We start from the raw sequence: 14,632 nt of genomic DNA on the forward strand, positions 1-14,632 counted from the left end.
CTTTATCTGACTTTAGCTGTTTCCTTCTTTAGGCTTAGGAAGTTCAGCCATAATTTCTTCAAATACATTTTCGGTACGCTTTTTTTCTTTTTTCTTTTTCTTTTTTGTCTTTTTTCTATTTCTTTGGGCCGCTCCCGCGGCATATGGAGGTTCCCAGGTTAGGGGTCGAATCGGAGCTGTAGCCACCAGCCTACGCCAGAGCCACAGCAACGTGTGATCCGAGCCACATCTGCAACCTACACCACATCTCACGGCAACACCGGATTGTTAACCCACCGAGCAACGGCAGGGACGGAACCTGCAACCTCATGGTTCCTAGCCGGATTTGTTAACCACTGAGCCCCGACGGGAACTCCCTCGATACGCTTTTCTTTTTTCTCCTCCTGGGATCCCTATTATGCGTAAATTGGAATGTTTTATATTATCTCATAGGACTGTATGCTGCTTTCCTTTTTCTTTTTTTTTTTTCATTTGGCTGTCTGCTGTTCTTATTGGGTAATTCCTGTTATTTTATCTTTCAGATCACTTTTTTGTTGTGTATTATTTAATCTATTTATTGCGTTTTGCTCAGCTTTTGCTCAGCAAATGAATTTTCTAGTTTTTCTTGGTTCCTTTTTATAGTTCCTAGTTTTTTTTATAGTAATCTGCATTTCTATTGATAGCCCTTAATTCCTTTGATATTTTCATTATCTGACCCCCCTTTTCTTTTTCGGCCACACCTGTAGCATATGGACGTTCCCAGGCCAGGGATCAAGTCTGAGGCACAGCTGCAACCTATGGCTGTGGTAACGCTGGATTTTTAACCCACTGTGCTAGGCCAGGGGTCAGACCCATGCCTCAGCAGTGAACCGAGCCACTGCAGAGACAATGCTGGATCCTTAACCTGCTGCACCTCATTATCTCCTTTTTGAATTCAGTGTCTACTAGACTGAAGAGGTCTGTCTCATTGTTCTTTCGGGGGAATTCTCTTAATCTTTTAATTGGGAATGGTTGTTTCATTTCACTTATATTTCTCTTACTCTATGAGTTTAGGAGAAATGGTTATTTACTCCTCTCTTGGAGGGCTATTTGTATGTGGGAGCATTCTTGTGTGGCCTGTTTGGTTTTAAGTCTTTTGGTGCTGGGGGTTGTTCTTAGCATGAATGCCTGCCTTGTCCGTCTTCAGTGTGTGCTGGCTCTTATCCTCTAGACTAGTGTTGTGATGACCAGAGCCTGCACTGGATATTAAACGGGGCCTCTTCTTTCCTCTGAGGTTGTCACTGCTCTCTCTGAAGCAGAGTCTGTTCTCTAGTTGGCAGGGTAGAGGCCCCCAGACCCGCTTTGAAGCTGTGATGTGAGGTAGGTAGAATTAGAGTGCTCTTCCTGTGGGAGAAGCCAGTGAGTACTCCTGCACTGGAGCTGTCCACCAGGGAGTGAGCTGTGTGGCATTGCCTGTTCTGTACACTCACAGAGTGTTGTTGGCACTACCTGTAGCTTCACCTCCATTGTGGGAAGGCAGGTGTCCCGGCCCTGGTGTTCCTCTGGTGCTGTGTTTACCAAGCCACCAGTGCAGATCCACAGGCGCAGATCCACTGAAGTCAGGTACAGGACTGCAACAGTCGCTTACCTGGTCCTGCCGTGGAAGCAGCCCAGACCCCAACCCAGCCTGTGTGTGTGTGTGCACACACACCCGCGCACACGTGCGTCCACAGGGCCCACAGCTGCAAAGGGCAGATCCATCCTGGCTAGGGGAGCACCCATAGTCCAACTGGATGTCCCGAAGGGGCTGAGATAACAAAAGCGGCAGCAGTGACGTAAATCTGAGGTTCGAACATCCCCTGGGGATCAGCTCTGATTTCAGCCTGCCTCCACAGCGGCCAACTGCTGGCACTACTGTGCTCCCTGAGCTTGTAGCATCGGCTCTGAGAAAGGCTGCTATGGTGGCGCCGCCCCACCCAAAATCAAACGAGCCTAGTCTGAGCTCCAGGACCACCTGGCAGATGAAAACATTAAATGCACATTCAGGGTGATTTGTTCTGGGACAATAGCTAATGGACACAACCGTTCTAAGCCAGGACTTTGAGTTGTGGGGGAAGCTGGAGAGAGGAGCTGTTTCCTCATACTGAAAAAAAGACTGGGGCTCTATATTTCTTTTTAAGATCCTGATCCCTGTTATCATGCCCATTTCACCAAAGGGCTGAACTTTTTAAATTAAATGTGTCAAACAAATGTCTACGTAATCATAACATCGACAATCAAAAGGCCAGCCGGGGACCCACAGACAAGTCTCTGGGTCTACTTTCATGGGTCACAATTACAATTTTGGACCAGGGAGGCAGTGGCGGGGAGCCTGGAGGACGAGGGGTCCAGTCTTGTGCCTGTGTGACCTCAGGCATTCCGTGGAGCATCTCTGAGCTTCGGTGTCCTTGGGGGGCACATGGGGATGGTGGGACAGGTGCTCCCTAGTGCCAGAGGGTAAACATGAGGAGAGAGGCTCAGCAGAGCGCCCGCCTATAGGAGCCCCTGGTAGGTGTCAGCCCTCATTCTTAGGCTGGTCCCCCAGTGTCTGCAGCGTTGCCACTGTCAACGGGCTCCTCCTCGGGCGAGCTCGGGTGTGGAGGCAGGTGCTGCTGCAGCTGGGCAAAGGTGTCCTCAGCCTTCTTGTCAGCATGCATCCTCTGGTGTCGGATGAGCGCGGAGGAGAAGCCGAAGGCCTTGCCGCAGCCGCTGCACTCGTAGGGCTTCTCCCCAGTGTGCACGATGTGGTGCTGGATCAGGTAGGAGCGGTTGCTGAAGGCCTTGCCACACTCAGGGCACGCGTAGGGCCGCTCGCCCGTGTGTGTCCGCCGGTGCAGCGTCAGTGAGGAGCCCTGGCCGAAGGCCTTGCCGCAGTCCCCGCACCGGAAGGGCTTCTGGCCGGTGTGGACCCTGCGGTGCTCGGTGAGGGAGGACGCGTGGCTGAAGTGAGCCCTGCACTCCAGGCACTCGTAGGGGCGGGCGCCCGTGTGCGCCAGGTGGTGCTGCGCCAGGTGCGAGTGGTTGCTGAAGGCGCGGCCGCAGTCCCGGCACGCGTAGGGCCGCTCCCCGGTGTGCACGCGCCTGTGCTGGCTCAGGTGCGACACCTGCGTGAAGGCCTTGCCGCACTGCGTGCACGTGTAGGGCTTCTCGCCCGTGTGGATGCGCCGATGCTCGGCCAGTGAGGCGCTCTGGCTGAAGGGTGCGCCGCACTCGGGGCACGTGTAGGGCTTCTCGCCCGTGTGCACGCGCTGGTGCTGCGCCAGGTGTGCCATCTGCGTGAAGGCCTTGGCACACTGGCCGCACGCGTAGGGCCGCTCGGCCGTGTGTGTGCGCTGGTGGCGGATGAGTGCGGACGAGAAGCGGAAGGCCTTGCTGCACTGCACGCACGCGAACGGCTTCTCGCCCGTGTGGATGCGCCGGTGCTCCAGCAGGGACGAGCGGCTGCGAAAGGCCTTGGCGCACTGGCTGCAGACAAAGGGCCGCTCGCCCGTGTGCACGCGCCGATGCTGCGCCAGGTGTGTGGGGCGCGTGAAGGCCTTGCCACAGTCTGGGCATCTGTGCGGCCGCTCGCCCGTGTGCATGCGCCAGTGCGCCGCCAGGTAGGAGCCCTGGCTGAAGGCCTTGCCGCACTTGGAGCAGGGGTAGGGCCGCTCGCCCGTGTGCGTCCGCCGGTGCAGCGTCAGGTGCACGCTCTGGCTGAAGGCCCTGCCGCAGTCGGGGCAGGAGAAGGGCTTCTCCCCCGTGTGCGTTCTCTGGTGCAGGGTGAAGGCCGAGCAGTAGCTAAAGGCCTTGCCGCAGTCCCCACACTTCCACGGCTTTCTGGGGCCCCCGCCTGCCTCCTCTGGGGTGCTCCTCAGATTTGGGCTCTTTGTTGGTGCACCGCGCCTCTGGGGACGGTTGTCAGCCTGGGTAGCGGGCGGACTCAATCTGGTTCCGGGGGTTCCACCGGGTTCCTCATGCGTGACGAGGAAACCCCTGGTGGGGTCTTCCCTGGGGGTCTCCTGTCTGTCCTTGAACTTACCATCCTGTTTCTGGGTCTCTCCCAACACGGAACCCCGGGGGACAGTGTCAGTCAAGAGTCCTTCCATCCTGGTTTCCCTGAGCTGCTGCTTCAATTTCACATCTTCCTTATCATATCTGAAAGAAAGAAAAAAAAAAGGCTTGTCACCTGTCCTAGGCTGAGAGAGGCTCAGCGCGGTGTCTGACAGTCCGGGGGAGATCACTCTTTGCGGTGGGGGCCGTCCTGTGGGATGGTGACCAGCATCCCTGGCCTCTACTCACTGGATGCCAGCAGCACTCCCATCCCCAAGTGCGACAACCAAAACTATCTCCAAATCCTACTGTTACAGGTTCTACCGCTTTCCCCAAAAAGATGTGTTGCAGTCCTAACCTCTGGTTCCTGTGAAGGTGACCTTACTAGAAAACTGGTCCCTGGCCATCCTTGGTGTCCCTGGCCATCCTTGGTGCCCCTGGCTTGGGGCTGCATCACTCCAACCCCATCTCTGTCCTCACGTGGCCTTCTCCCCTGTGTGTCTGTGTGTATCCTCTCCTCTTGTAGAGACACTGGTTGTTGGATCTAGGGCCTGCCCTACTCACACCAGTACAACTCACTTACCTGATGACATTTGCAACGTAAGATGACCTGATTCCAGCACTGTCACCTTCCAAGGTTCCAGGTTGCTAGGGCCGGAATGTTTGGGTTCCCCTCAAATCCATCTGCTGAATGAAGCCTTAACCCCTAGCATGAGGGTACTAGGAAGTGGGGCCTTGGGGAAGTGCTTTGGACATGAGGGTGGAGCCCTCCAGATGGGATCTGTACCCTTACAAGAGAGCCTGCTTCCTCCTCTGCTTTCTCCATCCTGTGAAGATGCCACTAGAAGGTGGCTGTTTGTAGCGCAGGAAGAGGATTCTCACCAGAATGCTCACCCAGCTGGAGCCCTGATCTCCGACGTCCAGCCTCCAGGACTATGAGATAAGCATCAGCTATGGGAGCCCCAACCCCCTAGTCTGTACGTTTTTGTTATTAGCAGCCTAGGCTGCCTAAGACCCAGAAGGGCATGACTTCTGGGAGGACACTCAAACTCAGATGCTCAGGGTGAGGAAGCCGGCTGCCCAGGGCCTCCGAGGCTCACAGGGCCATAGAACAGGGTTCATGTCAGCCCCTGGGACCAGGCTCCTCACTGGGTGACCCCAGGCACTGCAGGGTTACCCAGTCTGTGTTTTGTATATTCTCAGTGGAGAAGGGGGATCTATTTTCACATGAGCCTCAGCACACAGATGTTCCCAGAACCGCTAGATGGCTGTGGTGCATACAGCAGGCTCTCTGCTCTGGGCTCAGTCCCCGGGAAGGATGGGCTGAAGTAGGGGCCATCCTGGGGACCATCCTCCACTATCATCCCCCAAGCCACCCTTCCCTGAAAGACCCCATTAATGTGCATCTAGAAGGCCCTAAGTCTGCCCCGGGGGGGCATAATGCATTCCACTACCTATAGCCCCCCATCCACACCTCCACCCGCCTGTGCAACCACCTGCCAGCAAAGTCACCTTCACAGGCTGTGCCTGAGCCTCCCTCCAAAGGCCCTGAGCGCTCCTCATCCCCAGTGAGCTCCCCACCCCACCCCCAGCAAAGACGAGCTGGAGACGGGAGTGAGCAGGTATGTGTGGCACACAGTACGCAGAGCAGGTATGGGAAACCAGCCAAAGGTTCCACGGGTGGGTGGGCCACAAGTCCGGACCACGAGGAGAGGTTCGTTTTAACAAGCACACAGAGTGGGGCAGCCATCAACAGAGCGGTCCTGACTGTCAGGCTGAAATCAGCAGTGCTCCATCCTGGTCCAAAGCCCAGCAGCATTAGCGCCACCTTGACAAATGCAAAGTGCAGACCCCTCCCCAGGCCTAGTGACTCGAACCTGCCTGCCTTTTTTTTTTTGTCTTTTTGCCTTTTCTGGGGCCACTCCTGCGGCATATGGAGGTTCCCAGGCTAGGGGTCCAATCGCAGCTGTAGCCACCGGCCTACACCAGAGCCACAGCAACGCAGGATCCAAGCTGTGTCTGCGCCCTACACCACAGCCATGGCAATGCCGGATTCTTAACCCACTGCGTGAGGCCAGGGTTCGAACCTGCAACCTTAAGGTTCCTAGTCAGGTTCATTAACCACTGAGCCACGATGGGAACTCCCCTCAAACCTGCCTGTTCACAAGAGCCCCAGCTGGTTTTCAGGCACAGGAACACCTAAGAGGCATCGGTCCTGGCCACTCTGAAGCCAGCCTGGGTACATTATTATATTGGCCAAAATAATCAGCACCTGTTGAACACAGAGCTCCATGATCAGCACCCTTTAGCCTCTTTCATTCCTCAGCGAGGCTCCCAGAAGTGGCAACACCGGGCCTGTGGCCTGGCTCCAGAGCTTGTTCTCTTCCTCTCTCGCCTGCTTACAATCACAAAGGGCTCCACAAAACCACACTCCTCCCACGGCCTGCACGGCATCTCCCCGACCTCAGCCTCTACAACACCCACCCCTGCTCTGGGCTTGCCCTGCCCCAGCCAAGGCCTCCTCCCTGTTCCACAAACACTCCAGGCATGCTCCTGCCACAGGGCCTTTGCACTGACTGTTCTATCTGCCTGGCACATGCATCCACCAGTGCAGGCCTCACTGTGAAGACGGCTGCTCAGTGGAGACTTAAAGGAAATGACGGAGAGAGCACTCCCGGCCATGCGCACAGCGGGTGCAAAGGTCCTCAGGCAGGACCATCACAGGGTGAGAGAGGAAAAGCAAAGGGTCGGGGGGCTGGAGAAGAGTGACCTGGGGGGAAAGAGGGGAGATTAGGTAAGTGAGGGCCAGACCATGCAGGGTCTTTGTGCGGAGGTGAGAACTCTGCTAGTGGGAGCCAGACCGGGCCAGTCCCAGTTCTAGTGCCACCTCCACAGGCAGCCCTCAGGATTGAGTGGGGCCGGACTGCTCAGGCAGTGGTACCCACCTCGCAGGTTTGAGAGGATCAGGCCCTGTCCATGTGACTCTGGCTGTGGCCCCTGTCCTGGCAACCATGCCTCAGTGGGTCCAGTCAGCATCAGTGGGAGAAAGAAACAGGGACCCATGAAGATGCTGGGGTAGAGGCAGGTGGGTGGGTGGAATACGGACTCAGGGTATTTCCTCTGTGTGTGTGTGTGGCGGGGGGGGGGGAGGTAAGTGGATTCAGGGCGGGGTAAACCTGGGCGTGTCAGGTACACAAACAGGCCACCGAAGGGGAGACACAGACATGCTCAGTGGCAGACACACAAATGGAGTTGCACACAATGACACCATGGGGGTGGGAGTTACATCACCCCCCTCCTTGGCACTCTCATGGCCTTATACAGTCACCCATATGCTGTGGCAGTCTTCCCCACACAAGGAGGCAGGCAGTCTGGCACACCCACACAACTCCAAGCGCACCTGCCCCAGGCACACACACAACAAAGTCACACAAGCCGCTCTGCTCGACAGGCAGGCTCTGCCTGGGACATCACCCACAGTGGCAAACCCGGCCACACACACAGTCACGCAGCAGGCAGAGCTTCACACATGCCCAGAGCCACAAGTGTGCGGGGGCTCCAGACACACACACACACAGAGCAACCCCATGCTCTCAGTGTCTCTCATAAACACCCCGTGCACAGCCTTCCACATGCCGTCACACTCAGGCACACTCATACCATCCGGCACACCAGCCAATCCATCTACATTGCTGCACACCAAGAACAAGTTGCACACGTGCCCAAAATCACACATAGAGGACCCCAAATACCTAACACACACTCAAATTCATAGGCACAGGCCACCTGGGTCAGGCACGTGCAAACATACAGTGACACCTGGGTACGGACTCACACGAAGTCACAGGCACAGGTGCACGGGCTCAAAGTTCTGGAGTGATAGCTCACAGTGACGGGCGGACCTACACACACAGCGACACAGTTACACGCCCGCACCGGCACAAAGCAGTGGAGAGGCTCGAGGGGCGGGCCTCGCAAGCACAGGCACAGGGGGAGTCGAGGACGCACCTCGACACACAGACACGAGAGCACCCAGGCGCACACGCACTCACGCATGCGCACACCACACACCGGCGCGCTCGCCTCGGGGACCAGCTCCGAAGGCCGCTGGCGGCTCCCGCCGGGCCTGGTGGGCTCAGGTCGCCACAGTCTCTCGCCCTACCCGGCCCACGCGGACCCTCGGTGACCTCTCATTCTGTGGTGGTGCGGACGCGCCCGCCACTCAGGTCAAGGTGGCAGCCGTTACAGAAGAGCCCAGGCGCCAGACCGACCCAGAGAATTGCAGCCGGCTCCGGGAGCCCAAAGACTACAACTCCCAGAAGGCGCCGCGCTGCGCCTGCACAGAGACTCAGTTCCGCTGTATGGGCGTCCCTGAAACTACAACTCCCAGAAGGCCATGCGTCTGACTGGACTCTGCCTTCACGGAGCCCGGGGGAGGGCAAGGAGGTTGGGGGCGGGTCTTGGGCTGGTCTACCCCGAGCTCCGTCCACCACGCCGGGGCGCGATAGTGGGCGTGGCCAGTAATATGGAGGCGGGGCTCTTCTTCCTCAAGGAAGGGGCGGAGAGGAAGTAGGTATGAGAGACCCTTAGGATCAGAGAGGCTAAGTGAGTCACCCTGGGCCACACAGCACAGAAAGGGCCAGAGCGGGAGTTTGCAATCCTATTATACATGTATATATGCAAAGATCTTTCAACTACTCCTCAAGTGATGTAATTTCCAGACCTTTGCTGTCCAGGTCAGCCATTTTCACTCATAGTTACTCTCATGTTTATCATATTAAAATATATTCTCAAGTATAGCTTGAATCTCTATTCTTGGTAAAAAGACGTCCAAGGTTGGCAAGTAGTTGAATTGCACCTTACATGTATTTAGCCAATCCTCAGCTGAAGAACATTTATGTGACGTCCACATTCTCTTTGCGGCAAATGATGATCCTGTTGACATCTGGTTTTTCTCAGTTTTAAAAAAAGGTGATAAAATAAACAGAATCAGTCAGGGTCCTCCAGAGAAACAGAAGCAGTTGTGTGTGTGTACATCTATATCCATACACATATGTATTGATATCTATCCGTTGTCTATTATTTATCAAGAGATTGAGATTTCTTTTAAGGAATTGGCTTGCACAGTTGTGGGAATGGGTCAGTTTAGAATTTGTAGGGCTGGCCAACAGCTGGAAACACAGGGAACAGATGTGGCCGTCCTGAGACAGAATTTCTTCCCTGGGAAATCTCAGTTGTTGTTCCTAAGGCTTTCAACGGATTGGATGAGGCCCGCCCCACATTATCGAGGGTTGTCTTAAAGCAAACTGAGGTTCAGAGTGAACCTCTTTTATTAATTAATTAATTAATTAATTAATTTATCTTTTCTAGGGCTGCACCCATGGCATATGGAGGTTCCCAGGCTAGGGGTCCAATTGGAGCTGTAGCCGCCAGCCACAGCAACGCCAGATCTGAGCGGTGTGTGCAACTTACACCACAGCTCACGGCAACGCTGGATCCTTAACCCACTGAGCAAGGCCAGGGATCGAACCCGAAACCTCATGGTTCCTAGTCGGATTCGTTCACCACTGAGCCACAACGGGAACTCCGAAGTGAACCTCTTTTACAGAAGAACTTCAGAGAGACACCTGCATCTGCATTTAATTCAATCCCTGGGTACCAGAGCCTGGACAAGGTGGCACATCAAACTAACCATTTCAGGAGTCTCCTGCAACATGGGTAGAAAGGGATGTGTAGACAAATGAGAGAGCAAAACAGACAAGATCACTGTGAGCTCTCAGGATAATCAGAAAAATCATCAATCATCTCCCCCTCACTTTTTTTTTAAAGGGTACAGGCCAGATGTCACATGCACCCTGTGGTAGATGGAATGACTGGCCAATGGGGACCTGCTGTACAGCACAGGGACCTCTACCCTATATTCTGCGATAATCTATATGAGAAACGAATCTGAAAGAGAATAGATGTGTGTATATGGATCACTGAATCACTCTGTTGTACAGCAGAAATTATCACAACCTTTTAAGTCAACTATACGTCAATAAAACTAAAAGTTAAAAAAAGGGAAATGAGCCAAATGTAAACCAGGGTAAATACAGTTTTGTTCTTGGTCCCCTCTAAAGACACTGCGAAGACACGCCCACACTCATTTCTCAAACAAGGTGGTGCCAAGCTTTGGTGAACACGTGAGGGCACTGGGACATCACAGAAGGAAAACTAAAACTCAGAGCTGGTTTTTTCAAAATCAGAGGGAAAACGAGATTTCATGGATGCTGGTCAGATTCGTTTCTGCTGAGCCACAACGTGAACTCTGGAAAACAAGATTTCAGCAGAAGGCTGAGAAATGAAGTTTTAGGCCCCCTCCCAGGGGAATAATTCTTGCAACAGGGCTCCTGGAAGCTCAAGGAACACACTTGAAATGGACACGTTTATCCGAATGCAGTTTTGTAACGAAAGGGATACAGTTTTCCAGAGATCACCCTGTCCCCTGTCCCCTGGCCTGCCCAGAGCCTGGGCCCAGCCTGTGGGAAAGAAGAAGAGCTAAAGGTTGTCATGATGACGACGAAGCTGCGGATGGCAAGGCAGCCTGGGTCCAGGAGTGGCACCTGCTTCCGCCTCTGAGCATCATGACGTTATGTTGTCTTGAACCTTTCCCACCCGTCGCTCTGCCTGGCCCCCCCCCCGGGGGGGGGGGGCTTTCCCGTGTGGCCCCTCTGGGCAGGGCGCACACCCCTCCCTTGAAGGTAACAAGGTGTCTTTTAATGACCATCGTTTCCAGATCTGTTTACCGCTATGTGTGAGGTTTTGTGATCTGTGCACTTAGGTACCTGGTTTCGTGCACCCTCTGGGAGAGCCCAGGCACACCTCTTCATCCTGTGTCTCTGAGTGTGTGTGGTTGAAGGGGAGTTTGGAAGATGACTCTTTTTTTTTTTTTTTTTGCCTTTTCTGGGGCCGCTCTCACGGCATATGGAGGTTCCCAGGCTAGGGGTCCAATCAGAGCTGTAGCTGCCGGCCTACACCAGAGCAAAGCCAGGTTGGAGCCACGTCTGCAACCTACACCACAGCTCACGGCAGCACCGGATCCTTAACTCATGGAGCAAGGCCAGGGATCGAACCCGCAACCTCATGGTTCCTAGTCGGATTCATTAACCACGGCGCCACGACGGGAACTCCAGGGAGATGAGTCCTTGAACAACCAAGCTGGAGTTTCAGGCCCCTTTCCCTGCCCCATGTGTACCTTATTAGGACCCTGCCCAACCCCCAGATGCCCAAGCACGAGGTGGAGAGAAGGCAGGCCTGGCATCCTCCCCCTGGGACGTGCCCAGAACACCTCTCCTTGGATGTCTGGAGTCAGGATGGGTGTGATGAGGGAGACACGGGCTCAGGACCCCACAGGCAGGAGACCTCTCCCCTCCGAGCCCAGGGCTCTCATCTGTCAGAGGCAGACCCTCCTAAGACCCCCTGACAGGCAGGGCTGCTGGGCATGGCCTGCGTGTTCCACTCTGCGCACAGGCATCCTTCCAAAGAGGGGATCCGAGGAGGAACCCAGCCCACACTCCATCCCCAAGCTGGGTCCATGCCCGCGTGGCCTCTGTCCCCCGGGGCTGAACTGAAACTCGGAGACAGCGTTTTGGCTGAAGGAGCGAAAAACAGGTTTATTGATTTGCCAGGTAAAGGAGGCCACCGCAGTCCAATGCCCTCAAGACTGTGCCCTCCCTGGGGCAAGATTAAGAGGTGCTTTTATAGTTTGGGAGCAGAAAATAGGGCCTCAGGTAAGGATGATGGGTCGATGTAGATTTTCATTCTTCTTCAAAGTTGGTATGGAGTGGCCCCAGGACTGGTTCTGCTGGTCCTTCTCTCTGGTGTTCATTTGTTGGGGGTTTTAGTTCTTCAGAAGGACTCAAAGATACTGTTACATATATTCTTGGAGGAGGAACTAGGACCCTGCCCCAAGGCTGTTGTTTCTTGACGGCTCCTCCCCTGTTTGGATGAGCAACTGTCTGAACCCGTCCCTATGAACTCAGGGAAGGGCATGGAGGCTGAAGCTTGTTCCCTAAAAACAAGAAATGGGGGGACACAGAGAGGCTGTGTGCCCGGGATCCCCACAGGGCCCTGCTTGGTTTCATCAGGGCTGTGGGAACCCCGCCAGAGCGTTGTGTTGTACAGCCGAAGCCCTACAGCCTTCCCAGGCCATGTGCACACTTATCATAATTTGGGGAAAAGTCCTATTAAATAAAAAAAAAAACCCAAACACTTAAACAAAGGACACAAGACAAAAAAATAAATAAATAAAAAATTTAAAAAAGGACACAATGAACGTCTTTGCAGAACAGATACTGACGCACAGACTTTGAAAAAACTTATGGTTTCCAAAGAAGACAGGTTGGGTGTGTGTGGGGGGATGCACTGAGGGTTTGGGATGGAAATGCTATAAAATTTGTTTGTGATGATTGTTGTACAACTATAAATGTAACAAAACTCATTGAGAAATTAAAAAAAAAGAAAAGAAAATTAGAAAAAAAAAAAAAACAGACATATTCCGTACAAAAGTATCTCTTTTATTTTCTCTGGTCTAAAATTTCCCCCAGTTTTTTGGCGATATACTTGGCATATAACTTAATGATTTGGTACATGTATACATTATAAATGAATCACTACAATAAGTTTAGTTAATATCCATCGCATCCTACAGTTACAAACTTTTTTCTTGTGATGGGTACCCTTAAGATTTATTCCTCAAGGCACAGAAGGCTAAGGACCTGGCACTGGCACTACAGCAGCTCTGGTTACTGCTGTGGCACAGGTTCAGTCTCTGGCCGGGGAGCATCCACATGGCACAGGTACGGCAAAAAAAAGAAAAAAATTTCCTCCCTCTCACCTGAAGGAATGCCCTGAGTTCATGAAGGGCTGTGCAGTTGCTAGATGGCACCCTTGACCTGTGCCAGTATGTAAACAGGTTAGTTTTTTAAAATGCAAGCTTTTTTGTTGTGAAATATGATGCACAGAAGTAGATAAGATCTTACCATGCAAAGAATTATATTCAGTAATCTGATGTAACCATACCCCTGTCGAGTCAAATCGTACCTTTTCTTATTTCCAAAGACATTTTCATGCATCTGTCCTCACTTCCCTCTCTCTTCCCCAGAGCTGTGGGCACGGTCCCCGTGTCTAACACTGCGATTCTGTTTTGACTGCTGTTGGACTTTATATGTGTGGCTTCAGGCGCTAGATGTTCCAGAATATTTTGTTGAACACATTTCCGAGATTTAACCCTGGTTTGCCTGCAGGGACCACGTGGTCACTTCTATTAGGGTTTTTCTTTTTTTGGTTAAATTTTTTACGTATTTTGGTGTTCCTGGACCTTGATGCGGTTTTGGTTTGACGCTGCTGCAAACGTTCCTTCCTAAGTCTCATCGCTCAAGTCCACACGTTACTGCGCATTAATATACGTGCAGGGGAGTTCCCATCGTGGCGCAGTGGTTAACGAATCCGACTGGGAACCATGATGTTGCGGGTTCGATCCCTGGCCTCGCTCAGTGGGTTAAGGATCCAGCGTTGCTGTGAGCTGTGGTGTAGGTTGCAGACCCTGCTCGGATCCCGCGTTGGTGTGGCTCTGGTGTAGGCCAGTGGTTACAGCTCCGATTCGACCCCTAGCCTGGGAACCTCCATATGCCGCGGGAGCGGCCCAAGAAATAGCAAAAAGACAAAAATATATGTGTGTGTGTGTGTGTGTGTAGGAGAGGGATTGCTCTGTCATCGAATCCGTGCGTGTTATTCTTTAGCAGGTGCTGCCAAATGTATTGCTGCAGTCGACCCTTTTACACCCGCAATGATAGCGAGTGAATGTTACCCTTTATCGGCCGCTCCAGAACCAGGCGGTGAGCGCTGTTTGGTGGTGGTTGTACGGGAGGGTTTGCAGTGAGCGCTCCTCATGTTTTTCTTTTGCATTTTCCTGACAGCTACCGAGTTTGTGGGTTTTCATATCGATTCAATAGTCTCCCTTCTGATGGTCTCGTTTAAGGTGTTTCCCCCTCAATATTTTCGACTTTAGTTTTTTCCCCTCTTTTTCTTCATAGAGGTTATTTTTGTGTTCAAGATATGGGCTCTCTTTGAAATATATGTGTTGCGAATAATTTCCCAGACTATCGCCGGCATTTTCATTGCCTTCGTTGTGGGTGTATGCATGTGTGTGTTTGTGTGTGTTGATAAAGGCAGTGCCTGGTTTTAATATAGTCAAGCCAATCACACTGGTGTAGAAGTCGAAACAGCCACCAACAGAATGTGTCTCCTACTGTCTACTAAAAGTTTTATTGATTTTTCTTTTGTTTTTTTGCCTTTTCTAGGGCCACTCCTGTGGCATGTGGAGGTTCCCAGGCTAGGGGTCTAATCAGAGCTGTAGCTGCTGGCCTACACCAGAGCCACAGCAACACCAGATCCGAGCCAAGTCTGTGACCTACACCACAGCTCACAGCAACGCTGGATCCTTAACCCACTGAGCAAGGCCAGGGATTGAACCTGCAACCTCATGGTTCCTTGTTGGATTCTTTAACCTCTGAGCCACGATGGGAACTCCAAGTTTTATTGATTTTGAATTTACCTTTCC

The 14,632-nt window shown here is 53.0% G+C and overlaps 2 protein-coding genes across 5 annotated transcripts in view; both read right to left on the reverse strand.

The window, feature by feature from the left end:
* Positions 1-14,632, reverse strand: part of ZFP28 (ZFP28 zinc finger protein) — a 183,404-nt gene that overhangs the window by 25,393 nt on the left and 143,379 nt on the right. The gene's annotated exons all lie outside the window — the stretch shown is intronic.
* ZNF835 (zinc finger protein 835) lies at positions 527-8,345 on the reverse strand. Of its 4 annotated transcripts, none has more exons than XM_021095092.2 (2): positions 8,192-8,345; positions 527-4,134 (listed from the first exon to the last, which is right to left on the reverse strand). In XM_021095092.2, exons 1-2 carry the CDS (start codon positions 8,221-8,223, stop codon positions 2,526-2,528), a joined length of 1,641 nt encoding a protein of 546 aa, XP_020950751.1. In that variant the 5' UTR covers positions 8,224-8,345; the 3' UTR covers positions 527-2,525. The 4 variants fall into 4 exon arrangements, with proteins under 4 accessions (XP_020950751.1, XP_013854319.2, XP_020950749.1 ...); XM_013998865.3 differs by having other exon boundaries at positions 8,101-8,345; XM_021095090.2 differs by having other exon boundaries at positions 7,865-8,345.

This window comes from Sus scrofa, chromosome 6, assembly GCF_054392235.1.
Source record: "Sus scrofa isolate SSC_HxYL_T2T_F1_AM1 chromosome 6, Sscrofa_HxYL_maternal_Yorkshire_Landrace_v2.0, whole genome shotgun sequence".
NCBI lineage: Eukaryota > Metazoa > Chordata > Mammalia > Artiodactyla > Suidae > Sus > Sus scrofa.

Coding starts and splice junctions, on each gene's coding strand:
- ZNF835 (XM_021095090.2), bottom strand. CDS start 8,085: ATGCGTGAGTGCGTGTGCGCCTGGGTGCTCTCGTGTCTGTGTGTCGAG. Junction 4,135..7,864: donor ACCTGTGCCTGTGACTTCGT/GTGAGTCCGTAC, acceptor TCTTTCTTTCAG/ATATGATAAGGAAGATGTGA.